Consider the following 23,897-nt stretch of genomic DNA (forward strand, 5'->3'; position numbering starts at 1 on the left):
ATTTGCCTGTTACAGAATTCAAATCTTTAGAATAGAGTGACTCAGAGAAAACATTAACAAAGCGTTAGAAAATGTAATAAATAATCCATGATGAACACAATAACTGAAATGAAGTATACATTAGAAAGAATGAACATTAGATAATACCAAAGAACAGATTAATGATTTTGAAGACAGTATAAGTGGTTTGGCAGTCACCCAATAAGAACAGCAAAATTTAAAAAGAATTGTAAAATAGGATAGTCTAAGGGACCTCTTTGACAACATCAAGCACTCTAACATTGGTATTATAGGGATTACAGAAAAAAAAAAGATAAAATGCCCAGAAGTATTTTGAAGAAATAATGACTGAAAGCTTTCCCAATCTGGGGAAGGAAATGGACATACAGGTCCAGGAACCACAGAGAATTCCAAGGAATATGAGCCTAACAGTGCCTACACCAAGACCTATTGTAATTAAAATGGCAAAAGTTAAGGATAGAGACCATCTTGAAACAGTAGGAAAAAAAGTCACATACAAGGGAAACCCAATAAGGCTATCAGCTTAATTCTCAGCAGCAACTTTACAGACCAGATAGGAGTGAAAGGAAATATTTAAAGTGCTGAACAAAGGGAACCTACAACCTGAAATACTATATCCAGCAAGTTTATCATTTAGAATTGAAGGAGAAATAAAGAGTTCCTCAGACAAGCAAAAACGAAAGGAGTTTACCACTACTAAACCAGCTTTACAAGAAATGTTAACTGGACTACTTTATATAGAAAAAGCTATAACCAAAAGTAAGAAAATTCCTATAAGAAAAAAAAATCCCACTGGTAAAGGCAAATACATAATAAACTACCATGAGTCAACCATTTAAAAAACTAATCTGAAGGTTAAAAGACAGAAGTAACAAGAATAGCTAGAACGACACAAAACAGATACAAAAACAAAATTGAAGTGTAGAGTAAAAATGTAATGCTTTTAGGATGCATTTGAACTTAAATTCCAATAATTTTAAAATAGATTATAGATATAGATGGATATATATGAACCTCATGGTAACCACAAACCAAAAAATATGAAAAAGATAAAGACAAGAAACCCAATCAAAATGCTAAAGGAAACCAGCAAGTCAAAAGAGCTCAAGAGAAGAAAGGAATGGAAAAAATAAAAAACCACTCAAAAACAAGTAACAAAATGGCAAGATACACATACCTATCAATAAGTACATGTAAATGGATTAAATGTTCCAATCAAAAGATATAGGATATGCCCGGCTGGAGATCACAGTTCGACTCCCAGTCAGTGCACAGGCCCAGGTTGTGGGCTTGATCCACAGTAGGGGGTGTGCAGGAGATAGCCAATTGATTCTCATCATTGATATTTCTATGTCTCTAACCCTCTCCCTTTCTCTGAAATCAGTAAAAAACATATTTTTAAAAAACAAACATGGACATATCAACTCTAATTGAGAAAAAACAACAGAGGGTGTCAGAATGGATTTTTTTAAAAAAAAAACAGATCCATCTACATGCTGCCTACAAGAGACTCACTTTAGATAGATATAGAATGAAAGTGAAGGGAAATTGAAAGTTACACTACCTACATGGTCTTAAAATATTCAAGCAAAGACGTTAAAGTACTATGACATGGACAGCTTCCCTAAAACAATGGCAAAAGGAACTGCAAATAGCTAGAAAAACACATTTACCCATATTAGAATAGATAAATTATGGTGTTATATATTGGGATATTACATAGCAAAAAGAAATGAACTTGCTGCATGCAACAACGTGGAAAAATATCACAGACATGATGTTGAGCAAAGAAGACTGCATATTCTGTTAAATTTTCTTTATATAAAAGTTAAGAGCCAGCAAAACTAATCCATAGCAATAAAAGTCTGAATAGTGCTTATCCTTAGTGGTGGGATATCGAGTGGTAAGATACAGCAGGGAGCTTACTAGGGTATGGAAAATGTGCTATACACATGTATGCATAATTAAAAAATTTCTGAGTTGTGTACTTAAGATTTCTATAGTTTATTATATGTAAGTAATAATTTGATTAAAAATACTTAAACTCTCAAATGAAAATTCTCTAAACACAAATGCAACCTAAAAGGACTCAAAAATTAGCACAAAGTTTCAAGAAATCATAATTAGAATCAATGGATAGTGGAATAAGTTCCTCAGATCGTTTAGATACAGAGTCAAGCTATAAAAGAAATACGATTACAGAAAATTAGTTAAAAACAAATATGTATCAAAATGCCATTGACAAACAATTGAAAAGGAACTAGATACCCTAGGAAGGAAAATTATAAATATTGAAGTTAATGAATTAATAGGTTCTCTTGAGAAAACTTGTTCTGACAAGGATAGAGTAGCTTATATTTTACTAATCCTATTTCATATGAATATACATATATGTATCCATGTGTGTGTAAATTAGGTTCCCAGACCCAATTCCAATGTGTGTGTGTAGGCCAATAAACAATTCTCAGACATGCTGTTGTCAGAGAATTCAACTCAATTTTGACACTGTCTACCTGGAGATAGAATCATGTTATACAGGTAAAGGGCTCAGTCCCACCAGATTGCTCCCCGCTTCAGATGCCAGTTGCAAGCCCAGGTTGTTACCTATGCTTCTGACCGACCAGAACAGATTGGAGGTTCCAACAACCCCCTCCATCGCAGGATGGCGATCGCAAGTCCAGGGTATTGCCTGTACTAACCAACTGGCTACACATGATAGGTCCTCACAGTCCCCTCCTTGGGTTTGATTAATTTGCTAGAACAGCTTACAGAATTCAAGAAAACTCATTTCCTCACTAGATTACCAATTTGTTACACAAGATATTAAAGGATATGAATCAACAGACAGATGGGATACATGGGGTGAGGTCCTGCTTTGTTTATGTGTTGTTTGGGGCGGCAGTAAAAATAATGCTCAGAGACTGATTTTGTCTTTGCCAACAATTTATTTAGCACAGGTTTGCTATGAGAATTATAATAATTTCACAAGTCAATAGCATACAGAATAATATCTCTTAATAAGCCCAGTGAAGTGATAACATATTCCAAACAAAAGAAAGAATAATCATACTATTGTTCCAGGCCAGGGAAGGTGAAAGGATTTATGTCCAAATAGAGGTGTGCCTTTTTATTTAGAAAGATTTTTTTAATTGATATCAGAGAGGAAGTGAGAGATAGAAACATCAATGATGAGAGAGAATCACTGATCAGCTGCCTCCTGCACACCCTACACTGGGGATGGAGCCCACAACCCAGGCATATGTCCTGACAGGGAATCCAACCGTAACTTCCTGTTCATAGGTCCACACTTGACCACTGAGCCATGCCGGCCAGGCCAGGTATACCTTTTTAGATGAGTAGGCCCTTCAGAGAGTTTGAAAACAACCAAAGAGCTGCCTTCCAGCTGCCAACATAAAAGAAGTCCCCTGTTGCTAGAGTGGGTTACTAGGGAAGGAAGAAGCCAGTGTTGGTAAGGCGGATGATCTCGTCACAGGCCACTGCTTGATTTATCACCACTGTCCCGGGGGAATGCCTAGGCAACCCAGGAATGAATGCCCCAAGGGTCTTTGGAGAGTGTTTAGGTTAGCGAAGAGTCACCTCACCCAAACCAGAACCCTCAAAGAGCCCTCAGGAATGCTCAGTATTTATAGTGTAAATATCCCCTTGCCTTAGTTGCTTCTCCAGGAGTTCTTATCAGTACGCCCCCAGCAGAGCCCTTCAGCGTCTGGGCTGCTGGCTGCTTCTCAGTGACAACAGATGTAGAATGATAGCATCCTGGCACAACTTACTTTATACTTATATCAAAAGCAACTTTTTTTTTCTTCTCTGTCATAAACAAGTGGATGAAAACACTCCACTTAAGTCGTAAACAAGAGGATCTGAAATTACATCATACAACAGGCTCTAAGCCAGTGGATCTCAACCTGTGGGTCGCAACCCCTTTGGCGGTCGAACGACCCTTTCACAGGGGTCGCCTAAGACCATCCTGCATATCAGATATTTACATTCCGATTCATAACAGTAGCAACATTACAGTGATGAAGTAGCAATGAAAATAATTTTATGGTTGGGTCACAACATGAGGAACTGTATTTAAAGGGCCAGAAGGTTGAGAACCACTGCTCTAAGCAAAGGAGCATCTGTCCTTGTGTGGTGCGGAGACCAGCCTGGTGGCACATGGTTTCCCAAAGGGGAAGGTCTCCAAAAAAAGGGACCCGTGAGCTGTCTTTTTGGGTTTTTATGGAGGCTTCATTAGAGTCATGGTTGACTAAGTCGTTGGCCATTGGCAACTGAGCTCAATTTCCAGCCCCTCTTGTCTCCCTAGAGGTCGGAGAGTGGGGAACTGAAATTTCCAAACCTCTAATCACATGCTTGGTTCTCCTGACAACCAGCCCTCACCCTGGGGTGGGGCTCAAATATCACTCTATTAACAAAAAGTTCTTGACACCTAGAAAATTCTTGTGAGCCAAGAACTGTAGCTAAAAACCAAATATCTTATAATATTGCAGTCCACCCCCTGGTCTGCAAACATAGATCCTTCACAGCAAAACAATTATATGAATTAAAAGATACTGGCGCATCACTAGAACCTCACTTAGTCATTAATACCTCTCCAGTCAATCATCACTTCCTATGAAAATGTCTCCCAGGATAAGATCACGCACGTTTGCTGCTGGAGGCCGATCCACCCTTGCTGCTTGACACAGTCGCTGCAGGGAAGAAACATCTGCACAGCTTATGTTTCAAGGGACCTGGCGTATATGACATATGTTTGCTCCCCCTCTTAGTGCTATGTGTTTTAAACAGGACCACCTCCCTGAGAAAGGTTGTTTCCCCAGGTTAGGGGTTAACAGGACTAAGGAAGAGAATAAATCAGTAAACCCCCCTCGTGTTACAGAAATACCATGTACTACTTATGAAGAACTTGGACTAAGACTGTTGGCAATAAATTTGGGACTTGTTGGGCCTGCATCCCCAGGGGTCTGCCCACCAGGGAAAGCACCAAAGCCTATACCCCTGGAGACCCACCGACACAGGGCAGTCCCAGGAAAGGCAAGCAGTGGGGCTGGGAGGACATGACCTTTACTGGGTAGGATAATCTTAAGTCACTTCCATGTAGCCTATCAGTAGAGCAGTGACCTTGGACTAGCCCCTGTAATGGAACACAGAGATTAACCTAGACAAGATTAAACTCAACAGAACTAGATAGAGACAGGATTTTTGGCAAAGGTCAGATAAGAAACAAGGAACTGTAGAACGTTACCCAAAACATACCATGATGTAATTATAGAGGCATGCTTATGGGATCAAATAGTATAAATACAGATGTAACAGGACAATACAGAGAGAACCTCACTATGATGATCAACTGAACGCTGTCTCCATGTCCTTCATTCTTCGCCAACTCCATCCACACCTTTGGGAACCCCTGGACCTGCTGGGGCTGGACCCCAACAGGTTGCCGGCTGCCATTCAGCCCTGTCAGGTTCCAAAAGCAGGGGTGGTCTCAGCAGCGGTGGCTTCACCCACTCAGACATCTGGTCTAGTTGAGCTAAGACACCATATTATTTTGCTCTCAACCTCTCCTGAGGTATTGATAAAATGTTGGATTTCCCTCATGCTTTACCCACTTATGCATCCCCTTACCCTCAGCTATTATTTCTACCTTCTCTTGAAGGGACCTTAGATTTGGCCACTGTGCTGGTCCATATTGCTGGCAGCAATACTAGTCTACCAAGTGCCTCTCCGCAGTCCACTCCCTCCCATAGTGGGTAGGGTGGCAGAGGAGGTGTGCACTGCATGTTCAGGCTGAATGCAGCCAGCCAACCCCTCTGCAGGAGCAAGCTCAGTAGGTTGGAGCCACAGAGGATTGGGGGACAGATCAAAGGAGTCTCCTGTTAGGGGTTCATCCCAGTCCCAGACAATAGCTTCTGAGGGAGACATACTCCAAATGCCTCAGCTCTGAGCAGTTCTCCCTTCCCTTCTAGGAACTGAGCTCAGCAGGGTGGAGCTAACAGGACTTGGGAGGGCAGATCCTAATAGTGTGTAGGAGGGGGGCAGACACTTCTTCCCCTTCCAGGGTAGGGACAAAAGTCTCCATGGGAGATGATGCTTTGAAACTCCTAGCTCTGCACAGCTCTCTAACCACCCCCCTGTGTGACTGGACTCAGCAGTGTGAGGCCACAGGGAGTAGGTCAGGCCAAGTGATTCAGCAGGTGGGGGGAGGGGGCAGCTGTGCACTCCAGGTGGGGGAGAATGGTCCCCTTTCCTAAGCTACCCAGTTCAATCACTGCCTGAGTCTCCACCCAGAGCTTCTCCAGAAAAAGAGCATCCCAGAGGTCCCTGCTGGGTGCCACCTGCAGACCCCTCCGCAGGACCAGAGCACAACAGAGTGGTGTCACCAGTAGGTGGAGGACTGGGCAGTGCACTTCCCAGACTAGTACTGTAACAGGAGTGCTTGACCTTGGTGCTTGGTATCTGGGTCTCTAGCAGATTCCCTTCTTTTCCGGGCAGACTGAATCCCCATGATTTTTACCACCAGATGCTATGCAGGCTCCTCTTCCCATCTCTGTTGCTCTCAGTTGGTTCCCCTGCAGGGGGTGGAGACCCCACGCTCAGGAGGGGCAGGGAGTTTTGCAGTGGAGATGTCACTCTGGCTTCTCAGCCACCACATGTGGGTGTGGGACCATCCCTTCCCATGTCCCCTTCTTACCGGTATCCATGTGACTTCTTTTGTAAATCCTTGGTTATAATATTTTAGGTTTATTTGGTTATTCAGGTTGATTGCTCTGTAATTTAGCTGTAAATCTGATTTGGAACCAGGAGCGGGTAAGTGTAGCTTCCATCTACGCCACAGCCATCTTGGAATCCCTCTTTTCTTTTCTTCGTGGCTATTGCAGATAATAACCAGGGAATTGTATATTTAGTATGCTTCTTATTATTTTGTATTTCCTTCTATAGCCTTGGGAGTTGGGACTACTACCATTTCTAAATTCCATTGGTAACTCTTAGCTTTAGTAACTGATTTCAGTGCAGGTGTAGTTGCATATCATGGGTGACTGGGTGGCCATTCAGGGACCAAAGGTTCATCATTCTTCCCGCTCCCTTTTTGTATCATTTCTCTCCAAAAATCATATTTTCATGAGCCAGGGCCATTATAGCAAATCTCACTTCACTGACACCTACTAAATTAGGTCCCAGGACCTGATCCCAATGTGTGTGTGGAAGCTTCTCGATACCAATAAGCAATTCGCAAGCACCACTTTTTTCAATATGTCTTGAATTAAATGCTTACCTCATCTGTTTTTAACCTTACTTTATGACAAATTCAAGTCACTTAATTTCCATTATGATTTCATCTTCAATCCAAGGGTATTTTAGTAATAGGTTATTTAGTTTCTAAATGTCTAAAAGACATTCCTTATATCATCTAATTTAATCAATTTATGGTTGGAAAAACAGTCTGTATAGTATTTCTCCTTTGGTACTATTAGAGCTCTAGCTAATATACAATTTATTTTTATACATATTCTATGCACTCAAAAAGAATCTGAACTATCTGATGAGTGGAGAGTTATTTACATATCTAATAGCTTGAACTGGTTTGTTGTATTATTTAGGAATTTGATAACTATGCTTATTTTTGTCTGCTTAAACTATTAATTTCTCACAGCTGTCTGTATAAAATCATCATCTACATATCTACATTTGTTGAATTATCAATCTACTCACTCCTGCCAGTTGTTGCTTAAATTTTTCACTCTATTTTTAGCTCTGTATTTTAGTATGCTTTAATTTCTTTTTGGTCTCACTCTCATCCCTTCAACCACGCTGCTATGTTATTCTCTGTGCCTTGCTTTCTTCATCTGCATGTAATAAATAACTTTTATAGTTGTCAAGAGTAAATGAGTTAATATTTGCAAAGCACTTAGAATAGTACTTGCACATAGTATTATGTAAGTGTTGGCTAGTGTATAATAGGTAGAAATGGTAATTGAAACCATGGAAATGGTTAAAATAACTTGGGGAAGAAAACAAGACACTTGAAGAAAAATACTAGGATCAAAAACCAAGATCTAAGGAACTTTCTTATTTAATGGCTGAGAAGGGAGGGATAATCCTCAAAAGAGACTGATTAGGAATAGACAAAAAGATAAGAGGAGCCCAGTGTGGCTCAGTGGTTGAGTGTTAACCCATGAATCAGGAGGTCATGGTTCAATTCCTGGTCAGGGCACATGCCCAGTAGGGGGCGTGTAGGAGGCAACTGATCAGTGATTCTCTTTCATCATTGATGTTTCTATTTTTCTCTTCCTCTCCCTTCCTCTCTCTGAAATCAATATATATATATATATATATATATATATATATATATATATATATATATATATATATATTTTTTAAGTAGGATAAAAACCAAGAAAGTATATTGCCAATAGCATCAAGAGTAAAAGAATAGCCCTAGCTGGTTTGGCTCAGTGGATAGAGTGGACTGAAGGGTCCCAGGTTCAATTCCGGCCAAGGGCACATGCCTGGGTTGCGGGGCTCAATCCCCAGTGTGGGGCATGATGGAGGCAGCAGATCACTGATTCGCATCATTGATGGTTCTCTCTCTCTCTCCCTTCCTCTCTGAAATCAATAAAGAAATATATTTAGAAAAAAAGAGTAAAAAATAATTAAAAATGCTACTGAGGGAAGATTTGAATGAATGGGAGATAAACATTAATTGCAACCGCTGGAATGAGTGACTTAATGAGTACAGTGGATGCTGTGATGCATCTCCCTGACCCCCCTTTAGGAATGAAGGTCTTATTTCACCATTTACTGGAGTGCTGCCAGCAGACTTGCCTCAGTTATCAGCCTCCTTGAGTAGTTGCCTTGGTTAAAGAGATGCTCAGTGCCTAAGCTCCTACAACCTTCCTTGGAAAAACCCGAATCCCCACTGGGAAAAACTTTGAAAGTTTACTTCCGGCTTAGTTGGTGGGAGCATCATCCCATACACCAAAAGCTGGCGGGTTTGATCCTGGTCAGGGCACATACCTAGGTTGTGGGTTTGATCCCTGGGTCAGGATGCATTCTAGGAAGATAACTGATTGATGTTTCTCACATCAATATTTCTGTCTTTCCCTTCCTCTCTCTCAAAAAAAAAAAAATTAAAAAAAAAAGAAAGTTTACTCCAGTTTTAGAAATGTGGGTTAGGCTACGGCATTGTTAAGACTGGGCATCACAATCTAACTTATCCCTCTGCCCATTTTTGCCTCCTCTCCTTCCCTTCCACAGATTCTGATCCCTAATAAACTTCCTGCATACTAAAGTCCATTGCAAGAGTTTGTTTCCCAGAGAACCCAATCTGTGACAGTGAGTTTGATTTATAGGAAGTGATGAGGGACATGAGAAGCCAAACTGCAAAAGGTAAGAAATAAATGGTAAGCCTGGCTGGTGTGGCTCAGTGGTTGAGCATCCACCCATGAATCAAGAGGTGGCTGCTTCCATTCCCCGAGTTTTGGGCTCAATCCCCAGTAGGGGGCATGCAAGAGGTAGTTGATTGATGAGGTTTTGCTCTCGTGGATGTTTCTATCTCTCTGTTCCCCTTCCTTCCTCTCTCTCTAAAAAAAATCAATAAAAAAATTCTTTTTAAAAAGAAATAAATGGTAAGATGAATGGAACAAGCAAAAATGGGTTAGCTTTTAATTTTGCTTTCACAGGTAAGAGCATGATCAGAACCAAGAGAGTATTAGGGCTCACCACCGACTCCCTCTTTAGTACAGGAGCTATTTGACTGAAAGATAAATGCCAGTTACACACACAGGATTCTATATCATTGATATTAACCTTTAATCCAATTTTATTTTTGGAATTCAAACAGTCTGGTCCAAATTAATTGAAGGGATTGAATGTTGAACCGGTTTGCGGTGTCCACCTCAGCCTCAACGTTGGACCTGCTCCTAGCGCCTGGTCTGTTGAGTCAGCCTCCATGTTGGACCGAAAAGGGTACCAAGGAGTGAAGACTAGTTAGAAAGTATTACTTTCTGGTATGTTTTTGTTGTTAATCCTCACCCAAGGATATTTTTCATCATATATATATATTTTATTGATTTTTAGAGAGGAAGAGAGTGACAGAAACATCAATGAGAGAGAATCATTGATCGGCTGCTTCCTGCACACCCCCTTCTGGGGATGGAACCGGGCACATGCCCTTGACTGGATTTGAACCTGGGACCCTTCCGTCCACAGGCTGACGCTCTATCCACTGAGCCACACTGGCTAGGGCAGGATATTTTTCCACTGATTTTTAGAGAGTGGAAGGCAGGGAGAGAGAGAAACATCAAGTGAGAGAGGCACATCCACTGGTTGCCTTCCACATGCCTCCACCAGGGCTGGGGATCAGGCCTGCACCCAACCTATCTGCCCTGGATCGGAATCGAACCCGGGACCCTTCAGTCTGCCAGCAGCGGATGCTCTATCCACTGACACAAACCGGCTAGGGCGTGCTTTCTGTGAACAGGGCAAGCGCCATGTCAGTCAGCGGTGACTGACACTGTACTTTCCGTTTGGACCCCTGCAGCCTCCTGCCGCCAGCATATCCGGGAAATCGGGTAACGCGGGCTGAACGCAAAGGAAGACAAAACAGGCCTGGCGCTTAACGTGTTAATGTACCAGGACACAGTTCTCTAATCAGTGTCAGCTCGCTGAGGTACGGTAATGAGTAGCCAACATGTTTAAAAGATCGACATAAACTTTAAAATTGGCTGCCTTCTGTCAGTCTCCTGAATTTAAACAGTGAGTCAGTTTATATAGGCACAGTCTGCACCTAATAAAACTGGGTCTTTAAACCACTCTCCCACACCCTCCTTCCAGCCCCAGCTGAACCACACGGTCTACCCCTTAAACCAAGGACTGAGCCTTTCTTGGATATGTGATCGAATGACAGGAATCGAGAGACTTCTGAAAATCTTTTCTATGGAGATCCAAATAAAGATGCAAAAAACCCACAACACAAAACAAAACACCCCCAACTATATGGGGAATGAAACTTTCAGAGAATGAATTAGCTATATGACAAATAATTCTGACCAAGGCATGAGCGTGCAGAAAGAGGTTAAGTCTAGACGCAAATCTTCAGGGCAGAGGAAATTAACTGATCAATGCTCCGAAAGTAGCAGTAACACGGCGCTGGCTGCAGTCATGCGGCTACAATGTCCTCAGGCCGCCAGCGCGGGCGCATTCCCAGAGCCCTCCGAGGTCTGGCCGGCGAGGAAAAGCTACACGAGAGGCGAACACCAAGGCAGAAAATTTACAATTGACCCCGGAAACATTTTATTTGCGTAGGTAACTGGAGAAATTTCTTTGGTGACTCGTTCCTTGATCCGGAAGAAGAGATACCAAACGTCACTTGCGATTGGATCGCGTTGTAAAGGCGGGGCTTCAGCGAGCCAATCGCTTTGGCGACCGGATATGACGATCCGGGAGACGCTCGCCGATCTGTACCAGGGCTGGCGGCTTCGGTCTTCATGGGGACCCGGCACTGCTGGGGGCGGTGCTATTCAGGCCACACCTCCTGCGCCGACTCCGAGAGGCTCCGGAGCGAAGCGGTAAGCTTCGGGGGGCGGGGACTCGGGCTGGTTCTCTCTGAGCTTGGGGCTCGGCCGTCGCGGTCCTCGGCGTCCATTCTTCCTGTTTCCGGTGGCCGCGCCGCCTCCCTCCGAGGCTCGGAGCTACGCGCTGTGGAGAACTCGCCGTTGTCGTCCTCTCAGCTTCGAACCCCTTCAGAGTTGCTCCGGGGCAACTGCCGCCCCGCATTTTGTCGCTCTGATTCTCGCCCCTGGGAGGACCCCGGCCCCACACTGCCCACTCTCTTGGACGCGCTGGTCCCTCCCTCCCCTCTAAAATGTCCAATAACCTACAGGGAGTCTTCTTGAAAGCCGCCGAGGAAAAGCCAGGCAGCGCCTCGCCCTGGTAAGTACAGGTTGCCAGTCTCGCGGGACACGCCCGCCCCGCGCCCGTCTCTTAGCAGGATGTCGAGTCGGCCGTCGTTTCCTGTCGCCGCGGCTCCGAGGGGCGCGCCCCGCAGCGGGAGCAGCTCCCGACGCGCCGGCTCCCTGGCGGTCAGAGCCCTTAGAGCGCGCCCTTCTCGGAACCTAAACCCTCCTCAGAGCCTCTCGCAGGCAGCCTCCGCCCCGGCCGGCTTCTCCGATTTCATAGGCGGAAAGAATAGAGCTCCACGGGAGAGGAAAACCAACATGGCCGACGCTCCTGTGTGACCAAACCCTTCTGGAAGGTTCTCGCGCACTCGCAGGAAAAAAAAAAAAAAAAAAAAAGGCAGCGATCTGCGCGGATTAGCAAGTGCAACCCAGGTGGCGCTGGACCTTCAGTGAAAAATAGCCGTAATTTTAAGAGTGAGGAGAGGATAGATTTGTGTCATTGATAAGAGTATATAAATTCAGAACCGAAAATTTTTTCTAGAATAAGGGAATCGAATATTTTAAATTTTCAAAGAACAGCGTTATTTGGAGAGAAAGAAAAAAAAAAAAGGAAAACCTGGAAATGCTCCTGTAAAATCAATCTTTTGGAACAGCGTATTTGAAGCAGGGGTAGTGCGAATGCCATCTCTAACTGGATATCTGTGTAAAAACTGTATTTGATGTAGGGAGGTTCCAGTATTAAAGACATACTTGTTCGTAAATTTAGAAAATCGTTTATTCCTGACTCAGTAGGGTGTTTTTGTTTTTTGGGTGTTTTTTTTTTTGAAGCTTCTGTTAATCGACAAATGAAACGGAAACAAAACTGTTAGCTCCGGTAGAATATTTGAAGTTGTTCACGCCATGGTTAGTGGACGTATAATGAATGAGTGGTGAGAAAAAGTTAATGGGTCTCTGCAGAAGGAAAATGTGAAGAAGGAAACATGGAAGTTAAGATGTAAAACTCATGGAAGAGAATTTATGAAGAAAATCAAACTGCCTAGGTGTAGTGCTAGCTTCATGAGGCTAAGCACCTCAGTTTTCGTTATTTAAATATGACCACTTAGAGATAGGTTAAGGACTAAAAGAGTAAATATATGTAAAGCCGGAAAAATAGAAAAGCACTGTTAAAATGTTATAAGAATATACCTTCTGTACAAATTGTGGCCCATGAAGTAGGTTTCCTTTAATTATAAGTAGATTCAAAACCTAACTTGTAATAAAGACTTTTAAAAGACATGCGTAATATTCTAAAATGAGACCGCCACTAAACGGGGTGAGCTGAAAGTATAATTTTGAAGAACTGCCAAGAAGTAACTATTGCATTGTATTTCAAATCATCAAAAGAGTCAGCTTTTGTATATCTATGTTCCTTATTGGGTTATTTTTGGTAGAAGTTGGATATAGAGTGGCAGAGGCAGTGCTCTGTATGGATATGCAGAAGTAGGATTATTTTTTAATAACTTTGTCTTCTACCTTGTTTTAGTATCTGAATATTGATGACATCTGACTTAACCTAACTTAACTCAGTTTTTTTCAGGATTGCACTTGTTTTTAATATCAGAAATAAGATAGAGTAAGAACTTTGCATTTTTGTATACTTTAACTTTTTAATCCTGTTTCTAACCTGTTGGCTATCTATTTTTGGCATTTTATAACACATTACCGATTGAATCACGTTTTTATTACATTCATAAATCATTTGGCGTTCATTAACTCATTGATTTATGCATTCTTTCATCATCTTCAAATGCATTTTTTCCTCAAACCATTCACTTTGGTTATTGGTTGCATACTAGTTTCTATTCTGTTTTGTAACAATCTGCATTCCAAATAGAATTTTGTAAGACATTTGATTAATGTTAGTTCTTTATTGGAACTTAGTGTTTTTGCTTTTCTGGTAATATTTTTTATGGTACTAAATCATTTATTTTTTTCATAAACTTTAAATTGCTATGATTTTTTTCTATAGTTAAGTGAATTTTTTTGAGTTACTGCTTTCCTTTTATAATATTTTTACTAATGTGATACAAAAAGTTTATTGTTTAAAATATTTCTAATTCATCAGTGCTTAAAATGTAAAACTTACATTTAATTGTATACAATGGAAAAATCTGGAAGATATTTGTGATAGTAGGTATTAAGTTTATTTTGACTTAGGCTTTATTAACAAAGAGCAAATCAGGAGTCAGAAAAATATAGTGGAAAGAAAGTAAGCTGTGGAGTTATCGAGACCTAGGTTTATATCCTAGTTCAATACTTACTCTCAGTATAGTTCAAACATCTGGTAGCATTCAGTGAGTGCCTACTCTGATAGACTGTGCAAAATGGAGAGACCAATTAAAAAATAGGATATGGGCCATGATTGTGAAAAACTTTACAGTCTAGAAGGGAGATGATGTGTTACATTTTTTAAGTGTTGTGCACAGAATATTGTGAGGGCATAGAGAATAGGAATTGTAGGAAAGGTTTCTGGAGCAGTTGAGTTGGGGAATGTAAGTATCAGCTATTAAATTAAAGATGAATGCCTGTGCCCTGGCAAGTGTGCTCAGTGGTTATAGCATTGGCTGCACATTGAAAGGCTGTGAGTCTGGGATTCCATTCCTCATCAAGTGCATGTACCTGGGTTGCAAGTTCGATTGGGGTGTGTGTGGGAGGCAACCAATGGATGTGTCTCTCTCACATTTATGTTTTTATCTGTCTCTCTTCCCTTCTCACTCCCTTCCTCATTCCCTCTCTCCCTCTCTAAAAAAAAATCAATGGGGAAAAAAATATCCTTGGGTGAGATTCAAGAAATTAAAAGAATGTAGGCTATGTCTAGGCAGAGAGAATTGGTAAAATAAAGTGCCAGTATCTCTTATTACTAACAATTGGCATTTATTGTTTGATTCTGTTTGCCCTGCTGAAGAGAATAGACTATCTCTCGGAGATTAGAGGGTTTAAGAAAAGGACTGTCATGGTCACCTGTACATTTTAGATAAACAATGTTAGTATGGATTTGGGGGCGATGGATCAGGCATCTAGAGATTCTATATTAGTTGTCCTTTCAGAGATGCTTGGGCTTGAATTGCCTGATGTAAAGTAAGGGTTGGATTCAAAGAATATAGAAGGGAAAATAGACCTTGTCAGTGAATTGACACAAAGAAAAGACCATCAATTATGATGCCAGTTTTCTGGGTAGATATTGGTAAATTGAGATGAACACCCCAGGAAAGCCATCTGAGAGACATTTGAATCTGAAACTCAGGCTCAGAGCTGAAAATAAAGATGTGAATCATCAGCTTAGAGGTATTATAATAAAAGCCTATGATAATGCATCCTATAATAATAGGAATTAGGATGTCATGTGATTGTCAATTGGCTTCTATCCGCCCTTAACCCTTTGTTCTTAAATGGGGAGTTAAAACGAGTGTCCTTAGCAGGTGGCTTTCTTTGGTTAGATAATGCTCCATTGTGAGTTCAGAGTGTATTTTGTTTACAGTGTAGGTATTATTATGTTTTCTTTTGTGATTGTGTGTGTGTCTGTGTGTGTGTGAGAGAGAGAGAGAGAGAGAGACAGACAGACAGACAGACAGACAGACATACCATTGCAGGATATCTGGAGCAGTTAATTTTTCATTAATTTCTCAATTTAAAACAATTTAATACAGTTGAATTTTTGAACCCTGTTAGGCTAAAGTAAACAAAAAATGGATGGAGTTGCCCAAGAGAGCATCTATTTCTGAATAAATTATTTAATATTATTAAACCTCTATTTTTTCAACTATAAAATAGGAACAGCAATACCCACCTTGGTGGGCTATTTATAATAGATTCTAATATATATATATGTATGTATACATATATACATATACATTATTACATTATGTATTTATGTATATTATATATGTATATGAAAGTTAAATCATAGGTAGTAAGATGCAAAAAGGTCTCCTAATAGTTGAAAAAATATATTTTGCAAAATGTTCATTAGCCTGCAATATTGCTATTCCATTTCTAATATGTAAATGCTTCACATCAGTATTAGAATTATAAAAATGTCAGTTACATAATATTGTAAATATGTTTAGTATACCTTTTATTAAAGCTCTCATACCTTTTTATTAAATTTCTCACATTTTCAAAACTATCTGATTCATTTGCTTATTCTTGGGCACCAATCATATATTTTAATGGAGGATGATAACTAGCATATATTGGGTGCTTATCATAATCCCAGCCAGTTCCTTCATTTACTTTTCATAGCAAACCCATTTTTCCCATTTTACAGATGATGAGACAGAGATTCAAAGAGGTTAAGTAAATTTACCAATCAACTAGTAATTGGAAGAGCCAAGATTAGAAGCCCATAATCTTTCCAAGATTATTCCTGTTTTCTCTTTTAAAGCCTTAAACTGTATTATTTTCCCAGTTCAAACCCAGCTGGTTTAAGATAATTAGCCTGTTGATTTTTCTTTTTAAGTGACCAAACTAGAGCATGGGATGCAGAATAAGATTCTAGTTTTAGTTCTGACTTTAGCTAGCAGAATATGTTCTTTAAGAAAACAAACTTTTTAAAAATATATATTTTTATTGATTTCAGAGAGGAAGGGAGAGGGAGAGAGAGATAGAAACATCGATGATGGGAAAGAATCATTGATTGGCTACCTCCTGCACACTCTATTCTACTGTTGCAGCAGGAATGCAGCCATATACAGGACATGGAAAAAATGAGTGAATCTGTGTACTAATAAAACTTTACAGACACTGAAATTTGAATCTCAAAATGTTCACATCACAAAAATATTGTGAGTTTTTAAAAGAAATCATTTATAATTTAAAAACCATTCTTAGCTTGTGGACTATATAAAATCAGGGAGGTCCAAAGGCTTTTTTATTGACTCTTTCCCTATAACTGAGGCTGGTGCCTGAACCATAGCAGACATTAAGTTCTGATCCAGTTTATATGTACTTTTGGGGGTGGGAAGGTGATGAAGTTGGTTTTCCCCTTCAAGCCCTGAATGCAGGGAATTTATACTTTATGTTTGTGCTTCTCTTTAGAGATTAACTTTTTACTTACTAAAAGTAAATATAACCTATTGAAGCAATATCAAGTAACCAGAAATCTGTTTTAAATATTTGTAAGCTGCCGTTAATGTTATTTTGGGTTAGAGAAAGGCAAAACTGAGTTCCAGTGCTTTCTAGAATGCATAGAATTTTTGGCTTTGCTTTTTATTAATACCTGAGGTTTAAAAACACATACTAGTATATGCAGTAATACACAGCTTTACACTTTTGAGAACTCTTTTGCCCTTACATTTTTTTCTTTATTTGATCCTAGTCATATAAGGGCACACTGGTTTTATAGGACATGGACTCTGTACTCATGTTGCTAGAATTGAGCACGAGATTAATTAAAACTTGATGACAACTTGTGATATGTACCATGAAGGAAATTAGCAGGTGTAGTATTTTAGACTATAAAGGAGGGGAAGGATAATTAAGGTGGTCAGATACTTGGGAAGTATCATTTATGCTGAGACTTGAGTTAATGTGGGTGGGAGAGGAGTGCCTAGGTAGAGAAACAGTATGTGTGATGGCCTTGAGTTCCATGAGGTCTTGGTATTTTAAGGAACTGAAAGGTAGTTTTAGATGTAAATAGGTTGAGGTGCCTGCATTCAAGAAATTTATAAATAATTGATTATACAGTGATTGATACGGGATTTTTAAAAAATCTTACAATCTGTACTAAAAAATAGCTCATAAATATCTGATCAAAATTGGTTAGATGAAAAAAAATTACTAAAATAAGTAAATAAAAAATTTGTAAAAAGTTACTTTCAAATGTGTTCCATGTTCATTGAAAACCATTCAGCTAAAATGACATTGCAGTTATATATGAATTTGTAGGCAGTCGGAACTAATATGAGTAATTGCCATACCAAGGACTGTTTAGCACCAAACTTCAGATGTGCTGAGACAATAAATCAAAGAAGAAAATGGTTCCCACAAGAGTAACTCAGCTTAGTCTCTGAAAATGTGGCACACCAAGGTATTACCATAAGAGATGCCTTAGCATAAGAAAAATGGCTAACAGTAGAACTTGGAAGTCATTGTCAGTGGGAAGAACACAACAGATTAGGTTGGGAAGAGTGAGGGAAATAGAATAAGCATAAATGGAAGTGAAATGAGAAGTCTAGTCAATAAAAATAAAGGAGGCCGTCAAGAGGAAAGAATTCAAGGAAAAGGAGGAGGGATGCTAATAGTTTGAGGTGCATATTCTAGTAGACATAATTTTATATAGGGTAAAACAGTAGGAAATACAGTTTTAGGGTAAATGTTCCTATCTTATATGTATTGTCTAATCATGTGAAATCTAAAGGTTATGATAATTTCTTTGACTTTTTCAAAACTTTTACTTTGTAATATTTCACTTTGAAAAATCAAAGTGACAAATGATATACTTTTATTATATTTTATATATAAATATTTGAAAATAATTTGGTTTTAAATAAAATGTATGTGTCATTGTAGTATGTTGTATTTATTTACTCATGTTCTTTTAAGTGTTTCAGGCTGCATGTACCAAGTAGTTCAGACGATTGGCTCGGATGGAAAAAATCTTCTGCAATTACTTCCAATTCCTAATGTCTCTGGAAATCTTATACCACTAGTTCAATCTTCAGTTGTGTCTGATGCTTTGAAAGGGAATACAGGAAGCCCAGTTCAAGTTACTTTTCAGACTCAGATTTCCAGCTCTTCCACAAGTTCATCAACAACTCAATTGCCCATTTTTCAGCCAGCCAGTTCTTCAAACTATTTATTTACAAGAACAGTAGATACAGCAGAAAAAGTTAGAGTTACTACTGTGGGAACTGAAACTTTTACCTCATCAGTTTCTAAAGTTCAGAGTCATGGTGTAAAAATTGATGGACTCACCATGCAACCATTGGCTGTTTCTTCCTCCTCAACACAAAATGATTCATCTTATATTTTAGTAAATACTCAGAGCCTCCCAATGACTGTGAAACCTCCAGTTTTGCCCTCTGGGCATCATTTACAGATTCCAGCCCATGCCGAAGTGAAATCGGTACCGGCGACATCATTGCCTCCTTCAGTTCAGCAAAAGATACTTGCAACTGCAACCACAAGCACCTCAGGAACAGTTGAGGCCTCCCAAATACCTTCCGTTATTTATGTATCTCCTGTAAAAACAGTGAAAAATGTAGCTACCAAGAACTTTCAACACATTTATCCAAAACCTGTTACCGAAATAGCAAAGCCAGTGATACTAAATGCCACACAAATTCCAATGAATGTTGCAAAAGAGACACAATTAAAAAGTGGTCAGCATTCTCAAGCTGCTCCAGTGAAATGGATTTTTCAAGAAAATCGACAACCTTGTACTCCATCTCTTGTTCCTGTTAAGTCTTCAAATAATGTAGCTTCACAGATTTTAAAAAGTTTTGTAGAAAAGAAAAGTGTGGGAGGTAATACTATAAAGATGCCACCATTGAGTACCAGCAGTCCTAGTGGGGCACAATCCAAAAGTATGCCTATTAAAGATAATGCGTTGGTTATGTGTAATGGGAAAATCTATCTGTTGGCTAAAAAGGGGACAGATGTTTTGTCATCACAAATTGATCAACAGAATTCTGTTTCTCCTGATATTCCACCAAGAAAAGATATATCACAGATAGTGAGCCCAAGTCCAGTAACAGAACTATCCAGAGAGGTTGTAAACTTTGTTTTGGCAAAAAATAAATCTTCCCAGATGGAGACAAAATCATTTTCAAACACCCAGCTTGCTTCCATGGCCAATCTAAGGGCAGAGAAGAATAAAAAAGTGGAGACACCATCTCTTTCTATCCTACACCCAAATAATCTGAACCCACCCATTAACTACTTAAAACAGAGTAAGACTTTATTCCTAAAGGCAGACTTTCCAAATGGATTTAGTACAGGACAAAATGCCCCCCCAAAAGAAAATATCATCCAGAGCATAGAGAAAATAAGTTCCTCTATTGATGCAACAAGTATTACTTCACAAGAGTGTGTTTTCAGAGACCAAGAACCAAAGGTAATTTTCCCATGTCAGGGTGTTCTTTTTATCTGTATAGAAAAGTTTTCTTCTTTTAATTCTCAAAGTTTATCTAGCATACCTTTCTCCCCTCTCCTCCCATCCTCCATCACGCACACCATACACATGTGAATGCTAAGTCAAAGCTTTTATCTGAAGGAAATGTTTGAGGAGGAATATAATTGAGACCAAGCTGTGTCTTTGTCTTGTCATGCAAAATCTTTAAAACGAAGTCAAACAAGATCACAGAGCAACAGGGTTTAGAAGAGTTGGAAAAGGATAATGTGAATTAAAAGCTTAGTAAAATTATGTGTGCATGCATGCATACATTTGTACACACATGCATACATATACATGTATACATATATATTTAATAGCCTACTTTTTAGTAATGAAAAGATCAATATTATGCATATAGAATAGCTAGGGGGTTTGTTTTGTGGTGGTATATATGTCAATTTTTTTAAAGGTAGATGGTGGAAGGGGTAGGACAGGGCCATACAATACCTTTTAAGTCATTTGTGGGAATAGGGTTTATCAACATCTTTGATTGAATAATTTTTTTAGTAGATAAATTCCCCCCCCCCCTTTTTTAGCCCTACTTTCTGACTCTGCATCCAATTATCCATCATATCCACATAGGAATCTTTCTGTTCTACTTAAGATATGTGTTTCTGTGCTCACTAAATATTTGTACCCACCCTTTTCTTACTTAGAAGTCTACTTCATGTCAGTGTTTCTTTTCTTTCAGTACAGAATTTATTGAACTCCAGAGATATAAGGAAGTAAATTCTGATTTGACTATAAGATTGGTTAAAGGCATAAGACTTTTTCAGACGACTACAATTTCTAATTAATGTCACTTAGATTATTTTTAACTTGTCATTAGTGTGTGTTCTCATTTCAGTTGTTTGAGAATTGAGTAACCTTTCTAGTGCAAGAAAGTGAAATAAATAAGAAATTGCATGGAAACATTTCTTATTTATTTGACTCAGTTCAGTTTTTCGAGTGTGATGGTAAGGCAAGGGTAATGCAAACCAACCATTGAGGACTTTAAAGCATGCTTGAAGTAAGATGAGGAAATCATTTAGGTACCAGTCTGATAAAATAGCTTAAGTAATGGGTAGTATTGTTTGTGTGTTTTCTTTTTCTAATTTCAGATCCAGAATGAGATGGCATCAACATTACAAAAAGGTGCTCAAGAAAGAAATGACAAAAATGCTCAAGGAAGAAGCAATAAGGCATATCTGAAGACTGATGCTGAATTTAAAAAGCTATTTGGTCTTACTAAAGATTTGAGAATAAGACTTACTCGGATTCCTGACCATTTGGGTGCTGGAGATTTTGATTCCTTTAAGAGTTTGGTGAAGAGTGACAATGAGACAAAGTTTACAGTGAAGGAGGAAGAGAGAAAACAGGTAATAGATTTTAAAGTATTCTTTGTAGGTACTCCAAAGAGACATGAGTGTATTAATTTTTTTATGTCTTAATATAAATTAGTTACCAACTTTGCATATATATGTATTATACCAAGATGGTTTTAAAAAGAACTATATATGCATAGGTAAAAATGCATCCATGGTTAGTTAATGGTGTTGTTTCAAGTGTTTTTATTCACCTACTGTTTATTTTTTCATCATAAAATTATAAGAAAATGGCCATAGCTTTTTAATTCTACTACTTTGAAGACCCTATCTAAAATAAATAATCCAAGTGTAGGAAAAAATATAAGCATGCAGATGTTTATTGCAACATTACTCTTACTACTAACATCTTTAGAAATCTACATGGTCAATAATGATGAAAAGAAGCATCCCTGTAACTTTGTCTTCTGTCACTCTACTTATAAGATCAGAGATCAGTCTATCTTTCCCAATGAAAATCTTTAGTATGTGCCTACCATGCAAATGGGGGAAAAAAATGTAAATCAATTCTCAGGTTCTTCACAAATGGCTGTTAAATTTTGGTGGTAGATCAGTATAGATTCTAATACTTAACATAAGCAGGAAAATGTGAATTCAGCAATTTATTCTCAATGAAAATCATTACGATATTGCTAGTTGGTACCATAAATATTAATCTCTTGCGGTAGTTGTTCTCAATATATTTTGTTGAGTTGAATTTAATTGCTGTATATTTGTATCTTTAAACTTGTTAAATTTCAGAGCACACACTCTATATATGGCACTAATAATTTGCTTTTCCATTGGAATTGTACTCAACATTGCAACAGGGTTTTGATAAGAAAAGAAAAGCAAAAACCGTTAAGAAGATGGATCACGCAAAGAAGAGAAAAACCGAGAGTGCTTATAACACAGCTTTAAATGGAGGAATTAGCTATATTTTACCAACTTCAGATGTATCACACCATAACATTGTTACAAGCTGCAATAAAACCAGAGAAGAAAGAACTGAGGTAGAACACTGTACCCGTGAAAATCAGGAGAAAGTTGCTTTGAGTTCAAATGCAGATTTTGGACAAAGTCATTCCTTTACCAGAAATTATACTGAAGATATTTTTCCCATGACACCACCAGAGTTAGAAGAAACCATTCGAGATGAAAAAATAAGAAGACTTAAACAAATGCTGAGAGAGAAAGAAGCAGCCCTTGAAGAAATGCGTAAGAAGATGCACCAAAAATAATAAAATGTTGCCATACTTAAAGACTTCAGTGAATTAGCTCTGTTTTTACCAGATGTTTTTGCATTAAGTTAACTATAGATGCATTCTGAAAGTGTCATTGAATATGAAGTTTGGTTTTTCATCAGTTGATTATAAAATTTTGTTTAAGGAATGCAGAAAAGGTTGATTCACATATAACTTCAATAATGTACATGGGCCATCTAAATCTTCTTTTAAACTTTTTTTGGGAAGGAAAATTTGCGTAATGTTTTTGTTTCGTTACTTTTAACTAGAATCCCCCAAGTTTGAATATTTGTGCAGGATTTTTATTATTGTTTGTATCTTTAGCTAAATTGCTCAGGAATACTATTGAAATTATACAATCCAAGAGAGGAAATCAGTCCAAACTTACTTAGTTTTGCCACTGGGCTTGTATATATACTCACTTAGTCTCTTTGCCCATGAAATGATGATACCTTCTGCTCACCACTGTAAATTTGTTTAATATCATGATAAAAACATAGCAGCATTATTTAAAAATTCAAACATTTTTTTTCAAGACTGAGGGATACCTGTTTTGTATCTTTTACAAAATAGTTTCATATAATCCAAAATGAGTTTTAGAATTCAGGCTATATAATGTATTGTTTGCTTAACATGGTATGTTACTATTTCTAGGCAAATGCTGCTTTTTCGAAATATGTAACTTGGACTGTGTGAAAAGTAAATGTGAACAATGGCCACATTGAATACTTTTTAAAAATGTAGAATGTGGTTTTTCTTAAAAGAGTCAAACAGTTTTCTATCTGGTTATCTTTGTTTTGGAGAGTTTGGAAAGGTGGGAGGGATAGGGGAGAAGGAAGAAAAGGTTATTTAAAAAAATGATTAACAAATCCCTAGAAGTAAGGTCAAATAAAAACCTGTACATTGACAAAATAGAAAACAGAAAATACTGATATATTAGGAACTATTCAAGATATAATTATAATTCATTTAATATTTTCTAATATTCTCAGGGCACATAACTAGGTTGTGAGTTCAGTTCTCACAAATGGCTGTTAAATTTTGGTGGTAGATCAGAACAAATACAAAGTGATCATCAACTAGATTCTCCTGCCTTTTGTTTTTTGTAACAGTTTTATTGGGATAATTTATGTATCATAAAATTCACTCTTTTAAGGTATATGCTTCAGTGGCTTTTACTATATTCACAGTTTGCAACATAGACATCTAATTTTAG

General features: G+C 38.6%; 2 protein-coding genes across 6 annotated transcripts in view; one reads left to right on the forward strand and one right to left on the reverse strand.

The window, feature by feature from the left end:
* LOC132221370 (acidic mammalian chitinase) overlaps positions 1–23,897 on the reverse strand; it is a 147,592-nt gene that overhangs the window by 114,301 nt on the left and 9,394 nt on the right. The gene's annotated exons all lie outside the window — the stretch shown is intronic.
* LRIF1 (ligand dependent nuclear receptor interacting factor 1) lies at positions 11,497–23,457 on the forward strand. 5 transcript variants are annotated; one of them, XM_059674639.1, is made up of 4 exons: positions 11,503–11,973; positions 18,522–20,034; positions 21,195–21,452; positions 22,268–23,457. In XM_059674639.1, exons 1-4 carry the CDS (start codon positions 11,906–11,908, stop codon positions 22,676–22,678), a joined length of 2,250 nt encoding a protein of 749 aa, XP_059530622.1. In that variant the 5' UTR covers positions 11,503–11,905; the 3' UTR covers positions 22,679–23,457. The 5 variants fall into 5 exon arrangements, with proteins under 5 accessions (XP_059530625.1, XP_059530622.1, XP_059530623.1 ...); XM_059674640.1 differs by having other exon boundaries at positions 18,530–20,034; XM_059674641.1 differs by having other exon boundaries at positions 11,505–11,609.

Source organism: Myotis daubentonii, chromosome 18, assembly GCF_963259705.1.
Source record: "Myotis daubentonii chromosome 18, mMyoDau2.1, whole genome shotgun sequence".
Classification (NCBI taxonomy): domain Eukaryota; kingdom Metazoa; phylum Chordata; class Mammalia; order Chiroptera; family Vespertilionidae; genus Myotis; species Myotis daubentonii.